The 17373-nt window shown below is 37.4% G+C and overlaps 1 protein-coding gene across 3 annotated transcripts in view; it reads right to left on the reverse strand.

Moving 5' to 3' along the window:
* Positions 1–17373, reverse strand: part of SLC44A5 (solute carrier family 44 member 5) — a 322073-nt gene that overhangs the window by 36170 nt on the left and 268530 nt on the right. For all 3 annotated transcript variants that reach the window (XM_012787740.3, XM_012787716.3, XM_075999403.1), the window contains 2 exons: positions 7841–7925; positions 431–556 (listed from right to left, as the gene is read on the reverse strand). In XM_012787740.3, coding sequence (XP_012643194.2) covers positions 431–556; positions 7841–7925 — 211 coding nt within the window. The remainder of the gene's footprint in view (positions 1–430; positions 557–7840; positions 7926–17373) is intronic.

Genomic DNA, 17373 nt, shown 5'->3' on the forward strand with positions numbered 1-17373 from the left:
AATTTAGAATTCCCTTACAAATCTCAAACCTAGGTAGGAGTTAGGGTTTTTTAAATGTGTTCTTAGCAAACGGCACTATGGGGCTTCATCACCACATTAATGAAATGGTAGCTGCAAATTACATTAACTCCTAGCTTTTAAGAGCAAAAAATGTATGAAGTAGAGAATTTGTTGGTGTCAGGGAATAGTTGAAGCTTAACTTACCATAAGTAATAGTCTTTCAAAACACCCCAAGTCTACAAAATATATGCTATAAATGATGTGTATGTTTTGTGAATATACATGTGAATTTGTGTTTTAATGGAATGGTACCTTTAGTAATCATTTCATGGAAGATTTGGGAGTTTGTCCCTTAACAAATGTTTATGTTACAATTGAGATTGAAATAAAAGTTAAATTCTTCTCTAATTTTAAGTTTAAACACACATACCTTCACAGGTTTAGCATTAGTCTTGCAGAACTGACGGTAGTCTTCCCAGTAGCTTTTGTCTTTTTTGTACAAAAATTGCATTTCCAGATAGGTTATAAATTTGTCTGGGCACTTGGAGACACAGATCTGTGCAGGAACACAGTGATGGGAATTGAATTGACTTGAACAAACCAAAGTAAGTATCTATAAGATCAGAATTCTAAATTATCCACCACAATAAAGAGCAAAAGCACTGTTTTCCATCTAAGAAACCTAAATCAGTTTTCTAGTCTTATTGAAAAAATTGAAATTTCATGTACTAGTTACCAATCTCTACTCTTTGCTCTTTGATGTTGTTGTTGTGTTAAAACAAGATGCTGTACAGTGATAGATTTATTTTTAACTTTTGATTTTGAAATAATTGCAGATCTACATGTAGTTATGAGAAATAATAGAGATTCCACATACCTTTCACTCAGTTTCCCTCAATGATAATAATTTGTATACCTATAACACAATATCATAACCAGGAAATTGATCTTGTTACTGCCATAGTTTGGATATTTGTCCCCCCAAACCTCATGTTGAAATTTGATCCCCAGTGTTGGAGGTGGGGCCCAATGGGACCTGTTGGGTCATGGAAGCACATCCCTCATGACTGGCTGAGTGCCATCCTCCTGGTAATGAGTGAGTCCTCACTGTATTAGTTGCCAAGAAAGCTGCTTGTTAAAAAGAGCCTGGCACTGCCCCCACCCTTGCTTCCTTTCTTGACTTGTGACCACTATAAGTGGCAGCTCCGCTTCACTTTCCTCCATGGGTAGAGGCAGCTTGAAGCCTTCACCAGAAGCAGAACACCCTGTAGAACTGTGAGCCAAATAAACCTCTTTTCTTTATAAATTACCCAGCTTCAGGTAATCTTTTATAGCAACACTAAAAGGACTAAGACAGTTTCAATCTACTCACCTTACTCAGATTTCATCAGTTTTACATTCACTCATTTGTGTGTGCCTGTGTGTGTGTGTGCCTGTGTATGTGTGTAGTTCTATGCAATTTTATCACATGTATAGACTTCTGTGACCACTACCACAGGACAATTATTGACTTTTAATAAACTACTTTATGATTTTCTGAATTAGTAGATAAGAATATAATTCAAGTTTAATTTTGCCTGTGTAGTTTATACATATTCAGGGTTAGACTCCTGCTTCCTTTCCCACATATGATTAAAATGGTGATTTAAATGCTCTGTATATTGACAACTGCAACTAATAATTATGAGTGCCAGTGAATTCTCAGTAACAATTCACAAAACATAATTGAGGTTTTATCACCACAAGAAATGAACAAAATGAGAACTATTTACCACAGTCAATCATTATTATAGTCTCTTACCAACACTATCTAGATGTGGGCAGAGACGTCATCTATGTAATTATTTTACATTAGTGAACTTTGGGGGCCTATCAGTGCCAAACCGGATCGCTGTGCTAGTTCATGGAGCCACCACAAAAATAACTGACATCCAATTAGTAACTCTACAGAGAGAAAGTAGAATTGGGGAAAGATGTACTCTATTGGTTTTGCTTTTGTTTATTTTAAAAAATAAAGAAAGGTCAGATTAATCCATGTGAGCTGCAGTCAACCCTTGCAAATCTCTCTATCACCTTCAGTTCCTCCTAGTGAAATCTTTCTCAGTCCTAACTTGCTTCATCTCCCTATTGCACTTTGGAAATTGTTCTCACCAGCCCGCCCTGGAGCTTGACCTCTACAGGCAGTTAGGTAAAAACACTGCTGCTTAGCTGACATCTGTTTTCTACCTTATGGGTCATGTTCCTGCTGCACACTAGGGCATTTGGTGTCAGCCCCACAGCTAAGTGAGCAGGAGAATAGATAATGGATGTCTCAAATCTCAAAGTTAATATTGTCTTGTAGCAGCAGCAGTCTAATGCTTTCTAGAAGTTTTGACAAGGTAAAACAACCCAACTTCACATTCACACCTCCATATGTATTTTCTGTCTCTTATCCACACATATGCATAAATACATGCAATCACATACACACAGTCACACACACAATCAATCACATACACACACACAATCACACACACACACACACACACACCTCTAGAGGAAATATTGGAGGTCTCACAGGTATCTTTCTAAAAAAGCTGAAGAACTATGTAGGGACATTCACAGCACCCAACACACATACATTTATTTTGGAAGAAGCTTAAGGTTATTTATTGATGCAGATGTCAACATTTCACTCTGATTGAAGCCAAGCTGAATAAACCATGAACATTATTAGGAGATACTTTACAGACATTTAGACTTTGACAATTTACTCATCATATGAGGTTAAAAGACAACTTAACTACTTCCTCTATTGCATACATTTAAGTGGACTTATAAAAGTGAATACTGAAATCACTAATGCTTTCACAGGTTTTAAAAGATAGTAGGAACTACTGAGTTAGGACCATGATGATTTCTGCATTTATAAACACACACACAAACAATGCATACTACACATATAAAAGTGCTGTGTATGCAACACATAAAAGAAAGTAATTAAAATGGTAAAAAGTGGTTCATTAAAAAGAATCACATTGAATTTCATTCCAGACACAAATGAGCTGTTAAAGAACAATATAGCAACTGCTCTTTACTTTCTCCCTCTATCAGACCAATTTGTTCACTTCAAATAGGGTACTGATTAGTAGCAATCAACATATAATTAGCCAAAATGAAGGTCACATTGAGGTTGGGTATCCTAATTGATCACAATCTGTCCTTTAAATGCTTGTGACACATGTCTGGACCATGCTGGCAGTTAACAAAAACATAATGCATAAAAATATGGTTCAGATCAGGAGATAACATCATTGCCTGGCAGACTAAATGCAGTCTACATTATTGGAAGCTAAAATATATTCTGACTCAGTTCTGATTCTCTGCACACCATACAGGACATTTTGAATGAAGTTCTGTGTTATTCCTTTTATATCATTAATTCAGATAGTTTTTAATACTCTCTTACAAATTAGAATTTGGTGGCTGGGAGAGTGAGTTACACTGAAGGTTACAATACTACATTTGCTATGAAGAAAGGACAATCTAGCAAATCATTTATGAAACAACAAAAAAGCATAATGTGTAAGTTTTTTTTGCTTTATCATAGGAATGATGAATTTATGTAGTATCATAGAAAAAGTCTTGAACTTGGAATAGGAAGATATTCCTTCATTCAAGCATTCATTTGTTTATTCATTTTTTATGCATATATTAAAGTTTATTTTATTTTTTTCAGTATATTATGGGCATACAAATATTTAGGTTACATATATTGCCTTTGTCCCGCCTGAGTCAGAGCTTCAAGCATGCCCATCCCCCAGACGGTGCGCACTGCACCAATTAGGTGTGTATATTATCCACTCCTCCCCCCTCCCACCTGCCCAACACCGGATGAATGTTACTACTATATATGCACTTAAGTGTTGATCAGTTAATACCAATTTGATCGTGAGTGCATGTGGTGCTTGTTTTCTCATTCTTGTGATACTTCACTTAGTATAATGGGCTCCAGCTCCATCCAGAATAATACAAGAGGTACTTTATCACCATTGTTTTTTGTCAATGAGTAGAACTCCATGGTATACATATACCACATTTTATTAATCCATTCATGTATTGATAGGCACTTGGGTTGTTTCCATATCTTTACAATTGTGAATTGTGCTGTTATAAACATTCAAGTGCAGATGTCCTTTTTATAGAATGTCTTTTTTTTCCTTTGGGTAGATGCCCAGTAATGGGACTGCTGGATAAAATGGCAGTTCTACTTGTAGCTCTTTGGGGTATCTCCATATTGCTTTCCACAGAGGTTGTACTGCAAATTGTACTATGTTTCCAGTCCCACCAGCAGTGTATGAGTGTTCCTATCTCTCTGCATCCACACCAACATTTATTGTTTTGAAACTTTTTGATAAAAGCCATTCTCACTGGATTTAAGTGATATCTCGTTGTGGTTTTTTTGTTTTTTTGTTTTTGTTTTTTTTGAGACAGAGTCTCACTTTGTTGCCCAGGCTAGAGTGAGTGCCGTGGCTTCAGCCTAGCTCACAGCAACCTCAAACTCCTGGGCTCAAGCGATCCTACTGCCTCAGCCTCCCGAGTAGCTGGGACTACAGGCATGTGCCACCATGCCCGGCCAATTTTCTTGTATATATATTTTTAGTTGGCCAATTAATTTCTTTCTATTTATAGTAGAGACGGGGTCTCGCTCTTGCTCAGGCTGGTTTTGAACTCCTGACCTTGAGCAATCCACCCGCCTCGGCCTCCCAGAGTGCTAGGATTACAAGTGTGAGCCACTGCGCCCAGCCCTCATTGTGGTTTTGATTTGCATTTCCCTGATTATTAGAGATATTGAACATTTTTTCATTTTGGCCATTAGTCTGTCTTCTTTGAAAAAGTTTCTATGTCCTTTGTCCACCTTTTAATGGGGTTGTTTGTTTTTTTCTTGCTGATTTTCCTGGGTTCTAAATAGATTCTAGTTATCAGCCCTTTACAGGATGTGTAGGATGCAAATATTTTTTCCCATTCTGCAGGTGTCTGTTTGCTCTTGTGAGTTTCCTTGGCTGTGTAGAAGCTTCTTAATTTGATTAGGTCCCATTTATTCATTTTTTTTTTTTTTGCTGCTGTGATTGCTTTAGGAGTCTTCTTCATAAAAATTTGCCTAGGCCAATGTCTATAAAAGTTTTTACAACATTTTCTTCTAGAATTCCTATAGTTTCCTGATTTAGGTTTAAAGTCTGTTATCCACTGTGAGTTGATTTTTGTCAGAGGTGAGAGGTGCAGATCCTGTTTCAGTCTTCTACATGTGGTTATCCAATTTTCCCAGCATTGTTTATTGAATAAGGATTCTTTTCCTCAGGATATGTTTTTGTCTTCATTGTCAAAGACTAGGTGGCTATATGAAGGTGGTTTTATATCTGAGTACTCAGTTCTGGTGCATTGGTCTGTGTCTCTGTTCTTGTGCCCATACTATGCTGCGTTAGTTACTATGGGCTTGTAGTATATACAGCTTGAAGTCTGGTAAATTGATACCTCCCAATTTGTTGTTTTTGCTTAAGATTGTTTTTATTTTACAGGATCTTCTCTGGTTCCCTACCAAGCATAGAATTAAGACCTTCTCAGACAAGCAAAACTGAGGGAATGTGTCAAGACAAGATCTGCCCTTCAGGAAGTACTAAGAAGAACATTATACACAGAGTAGCACAATAAATACTCGCCAGTGCAAAATCATCCAAAAGCCAGATGCCACAATGGTTCAAGAGAGAAAATCAAGCAACAAAGTTCAACTCAATAGAACAAACCGAAATCTGCCCCAGTTATCAATTCTTTCAATAAATGTGAATGGCTTGAACTGCCCACTGAAGAGACTAGCCAAATGTGTAAATACACTCAAGCCAAGTATCTTCTGTCTTTAGGAAACACATCTAACCCAGAAGGATGCATTCAGACTCAAGATGAAGAGATGGAAAACAATATTCCATGAGAATAGAAGCCAAAAGAAAGCTGGCATGGCAGTTCTGATTTCAGATAACTTAGTCTTCAAATTAACAAAAGTAATGAAAGACAAAGAGGCTCGCTATATAATGGTGAGGTGTACAATTCAGTAAGAAGAAATAACAATTCTAAATATTTATGTCCCTAACTCAGGTGCACCCAGATTCATAAAACAAATTATACTTGATCGAAACAAAATGATAAACAGCAGCACCATAAGAGCCAGGGACTTCAACATCCCTCTGACAGAACAGGACAGATCCTCCAAAAAGAAAATAAATAAAGAAACAATGGACTTAAACAGAACTCTAGAACAAAGGTCTCTTCATTTAATAAATATTTACTGATCACCTACTCTGAGCCTGTTCTAAGCACTGGGGACATAGCAGCGAACAAAACAGATAAAAATTCTTGCCCTTAAGCAGTTTGACTTCTACTACAAGGAGACAGATAACCATAATAAGCAAGTAAAAATGTTTGTTATAAAATGGTAATAAATGGTAATGAATAAGATGGTATAAAAGGTAAAAAAAAATAAGACTAGAAAGGAGGCTAGAGATAGAGTGGTGGTCTGGTGGGCTTTGAATTTTAAATAGGTAGTTAAGGAAGGCCTTACTAAGAAGGTAACATTTGTAGAAAGACTGCAAGCAGGCCACTGATCAAGCCATACAGTCATCTGGAGGAAGAGCTTCAAAGCTACATGGCCCTTAAGAAGTCATACTTCCCAGTGCTCAGGAGTGGTTCAGCCTGGAGGCTAATGGAAAGAAAATAACCTCCTTCCAGGTGGCTAAACAAAGGGTTATATGATGCAATGGATAAGGGAGTTCCCCTCAGAGAACACAAGTCAGGTCAAATAAAGTACTTTCCTTCATTGACATACACCAGAAACTGCTAGGTATTGATCACTCCTCCCTTTCTGAATAGGAGCTTGTATTCTAATTTTCCTATCCCTGCTATCCATTGTACATTTAGTGTCAAGACCTAATGAAGAGAACTGTGCATCATCCATAGATCCTAGACTTTGAGTTAGAGACCATATTACATGGGACTCTGGGTTCTCCTTTGGGAAGAAGCAGCATGTTCTGGAGGCCAGAAGGGTAGACTATAGAAGAGACTATAGAATATAGACTATAGACTACAGAAATTAACTGTCCACTGAGGTTCGTGCCTCTTGTTCCACTTGTTCCATGGTATAGAAAAGGCTGCTTAGCTCACAGCTACATTGCTGTATTTCTTCCTTCTTGCATCCGGGTGTGACCGTATAAAACTAGTTTGTGTCTATGGCATATGAGTAGAAATGTGATGTGTGAGACTTGCAATCCAAGGCTTTTAAAAGCAGGGGTGCTTTATTCATCCTACTCTCCTTCTGGTAGCTGGATACAGAGGACAAGGAGAACTTTAGGAATGGCAGAGCTGTTAGATGGAAGGAGCCTGGAGAATAGTAGCCCACTGATCACAAACACCTGCTGTGTACTCGTTATGTGGACAAAAAATAAGTGTTATTGTGTGAAGTCACTGAAAAACTGGGGCTTATTAGTTACAGTATCCAGCTTTACTCTTCCTAATATAATGCTGATCTAGGGAAAAATATCTCCATTTCTCTGGGCTGCAGGATTTATTTGCAAAAATAGGTGATTGAACAAAATAATAACTTAAGTTCTTTAGTGATTCTAAAATAATTTCTTTAAATAATCTCTGCTTAGTTCTGATTGTATATAAACAAACACGAGCTCATATTTATGTCCTCCCACCCTCTATAAATTCCTAATTAACCACACACGCAGAACTCCAATGGAATTTCTGAATACTTTTTATCCAAGAATGTTCAGAATGGCTAACACCACCAGCGAGGCATCTTTTGCCTTACCTGTGTGGTAGGGCACTGCAGGTTTACCATCACAGAGGGACTGGCACAGCTTAGCAGGTTGAAGTAAAACAAAACAGTCTTGTTCCTGGTAAGAAAGAAAATGACACAAAATAATCTTTTTAATGACCATGAAAATGTTCCATATCATATCAGACCCTAAACGCTTTTGATATATGACCTCTAAAAATTGGCTTCTTTTCCTCTAGACAGCTGCAATATATCCCCCAGCTTCATTTTAAGATTCTTAACATTTAAACTATCTTTTTGTAGTAGTAAAAAGTTGAAATAATCAAATTTTCCATCAACAGGGGAAATACAGAATTCTGACTAAATACAGAATGGTACATCCCTAAAGTGGAAGGTTACATTGCCATTGAAAATTATGTTAAAGAATGTGTTTAATGGATGGGGAAATTCACAACACATTAATTTTAGTTAGCAGGTTACTCAAGAGTGTTAAAATATAATTTGATTTTAATTTTATAAAAACAGGTATAACATGCAGAAATAAATTATTACATCTGAATGTTGAGATTATATTTGGTTAATTTTGTGTGTTGTTATGGCCTCCCTAATATAAAATATGTATTACTTTGGTAATCTGAAGAAAGATAAATAAATTGAGTGATATTTTCTCTCCACTGAAAATTATAGTCAGTGGCAGAGTAATGGGATAGGTTGATATTCACTATCACTAATTTTAAGTGGAATAGTACTTTGTCACTTAGCAAGTCATGGTTCTCTTTTGAATCTCAATTTCCTTATCAGTAAAATGAAGATAAAACCATCACAGAGGTGTTGGGACTTAAGACAAGTAGTTATCTAACTTTAATATGCATAAGTAAAACCTGAAGTGTTTGTCCTGACTCCTGACTCTTTCTCAACCCTCAAGAGCCCAAGTATCTGGATGTGAGGCCCAAGAATTGGCATCTCTTCCCTTAAGCTCCCCAGTGGACTCAGCTAGAGGAGGTCCATAAGCCATATCTTAAGAAACACAGCCTTAAATATTCAATAAAAATGTTTCCCAGCACCTTTTCAAGTCCCCAATTAATTAATGTGACTACATACATGGCATAAAATGTATAGTGGGCTGTTGAGTACTAGTACTATTCCTATTAGCTCTAAATCAGTATGTAGGATCCAACTCTAAGGGTAAAGATCCAATCTGTTGCCCTCCACAACAGATTGGTGCTAGATCCTTCCATTGCTTCTACCTCCTTCCCACCCCTGTTTACACAAGCAAAAGCTGGAGGATGGAGATGAATTAGAGCCAATGGAATTGGCAGGACACAATGATCAGTTAAGAGGACCTTCCCTTCCCTCCTCATTGAAGAGAGGGTAGATTGTTTCTTTCCAAATTATAGAGACTCTAAAAGAATCTTTCACAGAGATGGAAGGTGCCTATAAGAAGGGCAGACCAACATCTCATTGTTTTAATTGAAAGGCTCTCACATGGCAGACCAGCTAGTCAGCCCTCTCTGCCCACTGAAGCAGAGAGAAACCTGAGAGTTAAAAAATGTCAGTGGAGTAGAAAGAGGCCAGCAGTGAAGCAGTCTGCCATGGTAGGATGTGAAGTCAATAAATGCACTTGAGGCTCCCTGGTGGTATCTCAGCTGGTAGTTAGAGATTGTGGAGGTGAATCAACAGGGATAGAGCTAAAAGGGTTTGGAAGAGAGCACACCAAAGCTTATCTCCCATATCAAAGAACCATTCAGTGAGGACTCCCCCAGAAAATTTCCACCTGTACTGCATGAAGGAGCCAGGAATGAGGGTGTTGATGGCTAATTAGTTACGTCTTAGCCACAGTAACACAGTAAAGGAAATTCACACAAGCAACCCAGTCCTTCTTTCTTTAGTAAGAATGGGCAGTGGTCAGGAAAGAAACAGATGTCATCCCTTTTCTTCTCTTTCTATCCTCACAACATGACGAAAGAGTTAGAATCAGAAAGGCAGAGAAGAGAAGAGAAATGGCAGACAAAGCCTTCTCCCCTACTCGACGTTCCTTTGAAGAGTCAAACCTGAGTTGGAGGATTAGAAGACATGAGGCTGAAATTTTAAATTGGAAAACACTGAACTTTTTAACAATAGAAACCCTCTGAAATCTATGTAATCTGTCTGAAGTGTCAAAGCAAAAAGGGAGATTTGAAAGAGCGTTGTTAAAAGATATGATAGAAAAAAAATAAACCTATCCTATGTTTGTATCCCATTGAGTTCAAATGGCTCAAGAAGCTGGTAGGATTTGGTACCTCAGCCTACAACCTTTCACATTGTGGCATTTTGAAAGCCAGTGTCTGATATCCAGCTTCCCATCAATTCATGCTGGTATGAAATCTGACAGTAAATGTTGCCTCATCCTGCGACAGACCTGTGGTGTCTGATTTGTGAGTTCCCTGTCCACCAGCTCTTCATGGAGTCACACACCAGAGGGACAGACAAGCAGGAAGGACCCCATGCACTCCAGACTTGAGTGGGTTACTGCACACAATGGGGAGGTCTGGGAAAACTCCCATTGGATTGGATTGATCCTGCGGCAAAGAAGAGCACAGCCCCAGGAGCCATAGTAACCAGGTGTGGAACATTCAGGCCCTCAGACTGACAAAAGCTGTGGCCCCTCCCCAACCCATTCCCACTGGGAGAGAAGTTTGAGCCAAAAATTTGGTGAGTGGCAGCCTCTATTCAGCAGGTGCACTCTCCAGGCTGAGGCCTCCACAGAGGCTGGGGCCCACATCTCTTCCCTTGTGGGTGTATAGTGGACCTGGGACACTCGATGTGGGTGCTCCACACCACCAGCATTTGATGGAGACACATGCTAGTGGATCAGATGTGCAGGCCAGGGAGAGTTTTGAGAGCCAGCCAGACAGACAGATTGTGAATCTCAAACAGCCCCATCTCCATAAGCAGACTGTCTGATTGGGTGGGAACACTTAAGCCCCTCCTTGATGGCATTTCCCAGAAGCTGGGAGCTTTGACCCTTGCTGAAGCAGCTACCTTACCAGTTATTGTAAAGCCTGAGGGCAGGCTCACCCAACCCAGCTCTGCCCAGCCTCACTCCCTGACCCACTTCCTCTGTGGCAGAGAATAAGGATTCATCTGGAAGTTCCAGGGCTCCACCCAACAGCTGGGACATTTTAGTTCTCTACCTGAGGGACTAGAGCCAGTCACAAGACTCAAAGATAACCCTGTAGACTGTTCCTTCTGGCAAGTGCCACCTACTGATAGGCAGGTCAATTTGCACAGCTCATTTCAGCAGTTACTGACTCAATCATACAGGGTGAGATTGATTACCTCCCACAAGCACCACCTACTATCTCAGAAATTAAACAGAGTGTGCCAATACAATTCACACTGCTAAGGAGACCGCAGGGCTGGGGAAAGAGAAAGGATTTTAAAAACATTCATCTTCTCTCATCAAAGTAAGAAAGGGAATCTGCCCACACACATAGCTCACCACTGCTATAGCATATAAACATCTCACAATTGAGAAAACCACCACACTAAGAATATTTGCAATCATGGCATCTATCCAAAACCTAGTTTGCCATCAAAGCACCCACAAACAAAATCAAAGGTTCATACCCAACATATGCTACAAACACACCTGTATGAGTGTGTGTGTGTGTGTGTGTGTGTGTGTAAACCCCATCTAAACAAAATAAAATTCAAAAATAAGAAGCAGACTCCAAAGGATGAAAAATCAGAGCAAAAGGACAGCACTGGACAAATAAATTCAGCAAAGTCTCAGGTTACAAAATCAATGTACACAAATCAGTAGCATTACTACATACCAATAACAGTCAAGCTGAGAGTCAAATCAAAGACTCAATACCATTCACAATAACCACAGAGAAATAAAATATCTAGTAATATACTTAACCAAGGAGGTTAAAGATCTCTACAAAGAGAACTATGAAACACTGAGGAAAGAAATCACAGAAGACACAAACAAATCAAAAAACATATCATGTTCATGGATTGGTAAACTCAACACTGTTAAAATGTCCATACTACCCAAAGTGATTTATAAACTTAATGCAATCCCCATCAAAATACCAACATCATATTTCACATATCTAGAAAAAATAATTCTATACTTTGTTTGGAACCAGAAAAGAGCCTGAATAGCCAAAGTAATCTTCAGCAAAAGGAACAAATCTGGAGGCATCACATCACCAGACTTCAAGCTATACTACAAGGCTTTGGTTACTACCAGAACAGCATGGTATTGGCACAAAAATAGAGACATAGACCAATGGAACAGAACAGAAAACTCAGATATAAAACCATCACATATATCCAACAGATCTTTGACAAAGCAGAGTAGCTATACTTAGATAAAACACACTTGAAGTCAAAAACAGTAAAAAGACATAAATAAGGTCATTATATAAGGGAAGAAATTTAGCAAGACAGTGTAACAATTCTCAACATATATTTGCCCAGAACTGGAGCACTCAGATATACAAAGCAAATATTATTAGATCTAAAGAAAGAGATAGACACCAATACAAGGATAGTTGGGGACTTCAATCCCCAACTCTCAGCATTAGACAATCATTTAGACAAAAAAATAACAAAGAAACATTGGATTTAAACTGCACTTTAGACCAAATGTAACTAACAGACATTCACAGACCATTTCCTCCAACTGCTACAGAATACACTTTCTTTTCATCAGCACATGGAACATTCTCCAGGATAGACCCTATGTTAGAAGACAAATCAAGTCTCAATAAATTTTCAAAAATCAAAATCATATCAAGTATCTTCTCAGACCACAATAGAATAAAACTAGGAATCAATAACAAGAGGAACTTGGAAAACTGTACAAATACATTGAAATTAAATACCACGCTCCTGAATGACCATTGAGTCAATGAAGAAATTAAGGAGAAAATTTAAAAATTTCTTGAAACAAATGAAAATCAAAATACAACATACCTATATCTATGGGATACTGCAAAAGGAGCGCTAAGAGGGGAATTTATAGCAATAAATGCCTACATCAAAAAGTAGAAAGATATCAAATAAACAATCTAATAGTACACCTCAAAGAACTCGAAAAGCAAGAATAAACCAAGGAAGGAAGGGATAATAAATTTCAGAGAGGAACTAAATAAAATAGAGACTAAAAAAATTGCAAAAGATCAAAAAAATGAAAAATTGGTTTTTGAACAGATAAGCAAAATTGATAAACTGCTAGCTAGGTTAACCAAGAAAAAAAGAGAAAGACTCAAATAAATAAAATCAGAAACAAATAAGGAGGCACTACAACTTGTATCACAAAAATACAAAAGAGCATCAGAGACTATTATGAACAACTATACACTGCAAATTCTAGAGAAAATGGATAAATTCCTAGAAATATACAGGCTACCAAGATTGAACCAGGAAAAAATAGAAAACCTAAACAGACCAATAAAGAGTAATAAGACTGAATATATAATAAAAATTCTCCCAAAAAAGAAAAGTTCAGGACTGGATGGCTTCACTTTTGAATTCTACCAAACTAACAAGAATTAACATCAATTCTTGAATTATTGCAGAAAATGAAAAAGGAGGAAATTCTCCCTAACTCATTTTACTAGGCCAACATTATCCTGATATGAAAACCAGATAAGGGCACACAAAAAAAGAAAACTATAGGCCGATATCTCTGATGACCATAGACACAAAAACATCAACAAAATACTAGCAAACTAAATCCAACAGCACACCAAAAAGATAATACACCATGACCAAGAGGGATTTATTCCAGGGAAGTGACGATGTTTCACGATATGCAAATCAACAGAAATGATAGAACACATCAACAGAATGAAGGACAAATCCATATGATAATCTCAATTGATACAGAATGAGCATTTGATAACATCCTTTCATGATAAAAAAAAAATCTCTCAACAAACTAGGCATAGAAGGAACATACCTCAACATAATAAAGACCATATATGAGAAACCCACTGCTAACATCATACTGAAAGGGGAAAAGCTGAAAGACTTTCCTGTAAGAATTGGAACAAGAAAAGGATGTCCACTTTCACTGCTCCTATTAAACATAGTACTGGAAGTCCTAGTCAGAGCAATCAGGCAAGAGAAAGAAATAAAAGGCTTCCAAATTGGAAAAAATGAAGTCAAAGTATCCCTCTGCCATACTCTTATATCTAGAAAAACCAAGAGACTTCACCAGAAAACTCTCAGAACTGATAAACTCAGTGAAGTTGCAGAACACAAAATAAACACACAAAAATCAGTAGCATTTCTACACACCAAATGAACGTTGAGAAGGAAATCAAGAAGGCAATCCCATTTAAAATAGCTACAAAAATAAAATAAAATACCTAGAAATAAATTTAACCAAGGAGTAGAAAGCTCTCCATAAGGAAAACTACAAAACACTGATTTAAAAAAAAATGTTGAAGAGGACACAAAAACATGGAAAGACATCCCGCATCCATGGATTAGAAGAGTTAACATCATTAAAATGACCATACTACTCAAAGCAATCTGCAGATTTAATGCAATCACTATTAAAACACCAATGTTGTTTTTCACAGTAATAGAAAAAGCAATTCTAAAATTTGTATGGAACCATAAAGGAGCCTCAACAGCCAAAGTAATCCTGAGCAAAAAGAAAATAAAGCTGGAGGAATTGCACTACCTGATTTCAAAATATATTATAATTCTATAATAAACAAAAGACCATGGTGTTGGTATGAAAATAGACACATAGACCAATGGAACAGAATAGAGAACCCAGAGATAAATATACACATATTTTATTTTTGACAAAGGCTCCAAGAACATACACTGAGGAAAGGACAGTCTCTTCAATAAATGGTGCTGGGGAAATCAAATGTCCATATGCAGAAGAATGCAACTGGACCCTCATCTCTCATCATATACGAAACTCAACTAAAGATGGTTTAAAGACTTAAATGTAAGACTTGAAACTATAAAATTACTAGAAGAAAACAGGGGAAACACTTAAGGACATTGATATAGGCAAAGATTTTATAGCTAAGAGATCAATAGTACAGTCAACAAAAACAAAAATAGGCGAATGGAACTATATTAAACTAAAAAGCTTCTGTACAGCAAAGGAAGCAATCAACAGAATAAAAAGACAATCTGTTGAATGGGAGAAAATATTTTCAAACTATTCATCTGACAAGGGACTAACATCCAGAATATATTAGGAACTCAAACAACTTAACAGGGAAAAAGAACAAAAATCCCATTGAAAAGTAGGCAAAGGACATGAATAGACATTTCTCTAAAGAAGACATACAAATGGCCAACACGTATATGAAAAAATGCTCAACATCACTAATCATCAGAGAAATGCAAATCAAAACCACAATGAGATATCATCTTACCCCAGTTATGATGACTATTATTTGAAAGACAAAAATAACATGCTGGCAAGGATGCAGAGAAAAGGAAAATCTTACACCCTCTTGGTGAGAATGTAAATTAATACAACCACTATGGAAAACAGCATGGAGATTGCTCAAAAAAAAAAAAAAATAGAACTAACATACAATCCAGCAGTCCCACTGTTGAATATTTATTCAAGGAGAAGAAATCAGTGTACGAAAGAATACCTGCACCTTCGTGTTTATTGCAGCACTATTCATAGTAGCAAAGATACACAGCCAACCCAAGTGTCCATCAGCGGATGAATGGATTAAGAAAATATGATTTATTTACATAATGGAATACTATTTGGACATAAGAAAGAATGAAATCATGTCGTTTGCAGCAACATGGATGGAATTGGAGGTCATTATCTTAAATAAAATAAGCAAGACACAGAAAAACAAACATCGCATGTTCTCACTTAGAAGTGGGAACTAAAAAAGTTGATCTCATGGAGGTAGAGAGCAGAATGACACCAGAAGCTGGGAAGGGTGTGTGTGCAGCAGGGAGGGGGATGAAGAGAGTTTAGTTAGTGGGTACAAACATACAGTCAGACAGAAGGAATAAGTTCTTTTTTTCTCTTTATTTTTTATGTGTATATATTCATGGGGTACAAGTGCAATTTTGCTACGTTGATATTAATATATTGCATGGTGGCCTTCAGTGCATCCATCATGGGAGCAATGCACACTGTACCCACCAAGCACCTCCCATCATCCACCCCCTCCCAAGCCCAACCCCCAGTCTCCACTGTCCATCATTCCACACTCTGCTTCCATGCGTACCCATTATTTAGCTCCCACTTGTAAGTGAGAACATACTGTATTTGTCTTTCTGTGTCTGTTATTCCACTTAAGATAATGGCCTCCCGTTCTATCCGGGAATAAGTTCAAATGTTAGATAGCACAGTAAGGTGACTATAGTTAGCAACAATGCAGTGTATATTTCAAAATAGTTGGAAGCGAGGACTTGAAATGTTCTCCCCACATACAAATGATGATTACTTGGGTGATGGATATCCTAAATACCCTGACTTGATCATTACACATTTCATACACGTAATAAAATGTCATATGTACCCCATAAATATGTACTAATATTAGGTATCAATAGAAAAACTTAAATAGAAGAGCTTTGTCCTCTTAATCTCTCCTGTTTCCTTATCTGAACCTCATGGGGGGAGGCATTTCAGTCTTTCTAATTTGGCAATGGTGCCGCATCAGACAACGTTCAAAGTAGTCTTAACATAACCTTTATAAGCTGAAGTTTTTGTAGTAGCCAGAAGGTGGCATCAAAAATCAATCAACTGTTTGCTTTTGAGTGGAAATCTCAAAGAAAAGGTCGGTACCCAAGTGTCATGAACAACTTTCCTGGAACTCAAGAGTCAAAGAAAGTTACACACAACAACAAAGCACTCTGTTTTCTTTTGAAGTCTCTGTTTCATCTGTTTTGACACTTCAGAAAACTCCCGGTGTTTCTCCAAGAGTCTTTTCAGTTAGTCATAGATAAAGCACAGAAGGCCAAACTCTGTATCTCAAATATTATTACACCATCTCCAGACATGGAATTTAAACGTAGTCATAAGAAATGTCTCCCAGAGTTCGGAATCTAAGAATTGCTTTAAGTACATGATGACACAAACAAGTATATTGTTTCAAACTAACAGGTAAATTTCCCTGGTTTGAAGCTGCCTAAATTGCTTACATAAATATATTCTGAGAATATATACATTCTTACATAAATACATTCTGAGAAATACACACACACACACACACACACATACAAATTTATTTGGAGTTCTAAAAAAATTAATGATACTTTTTGCCAGCTATGTTTAAGATTTTTAGGCCTAGTTAAACATGTCACAGGGAAAACCAATTTCACTACCAGTGTGTCAGCGTGCAGCCTAAAGAGCACAGGATTTGGAGTTAGAATGTGTTGCCTTTGCCATTTAGCAGTCACTTGGATTTTAACATGTACTTTCATCTTTCTGAATTTCAGCTTCCTAATTTTAGTAATAATACCAAGATGTACTTAGCAGTGGTGTTAGGAAGCTCTGATAAAATCTTTACACTGATCTCCACCTGGGAGGCAAATCATTCTTATTTGTTTTA

This window comes from Microcebus murinus, chromosome 2 (assembly GCF_040939455.1).
Source record: "Microcebus murinus isolate Inina chromosome 2, M.murinus_Inina_mat1.0, whole genome shotgun sequence".
In the NCBI taxonomy this organism is placed as follows: domain Eukaryota; kingdom Metazoa; phylum Chordata; class Mammalia; order Primates; family Cheirogaleidae; genus Microcebus; species Microcebus murinus.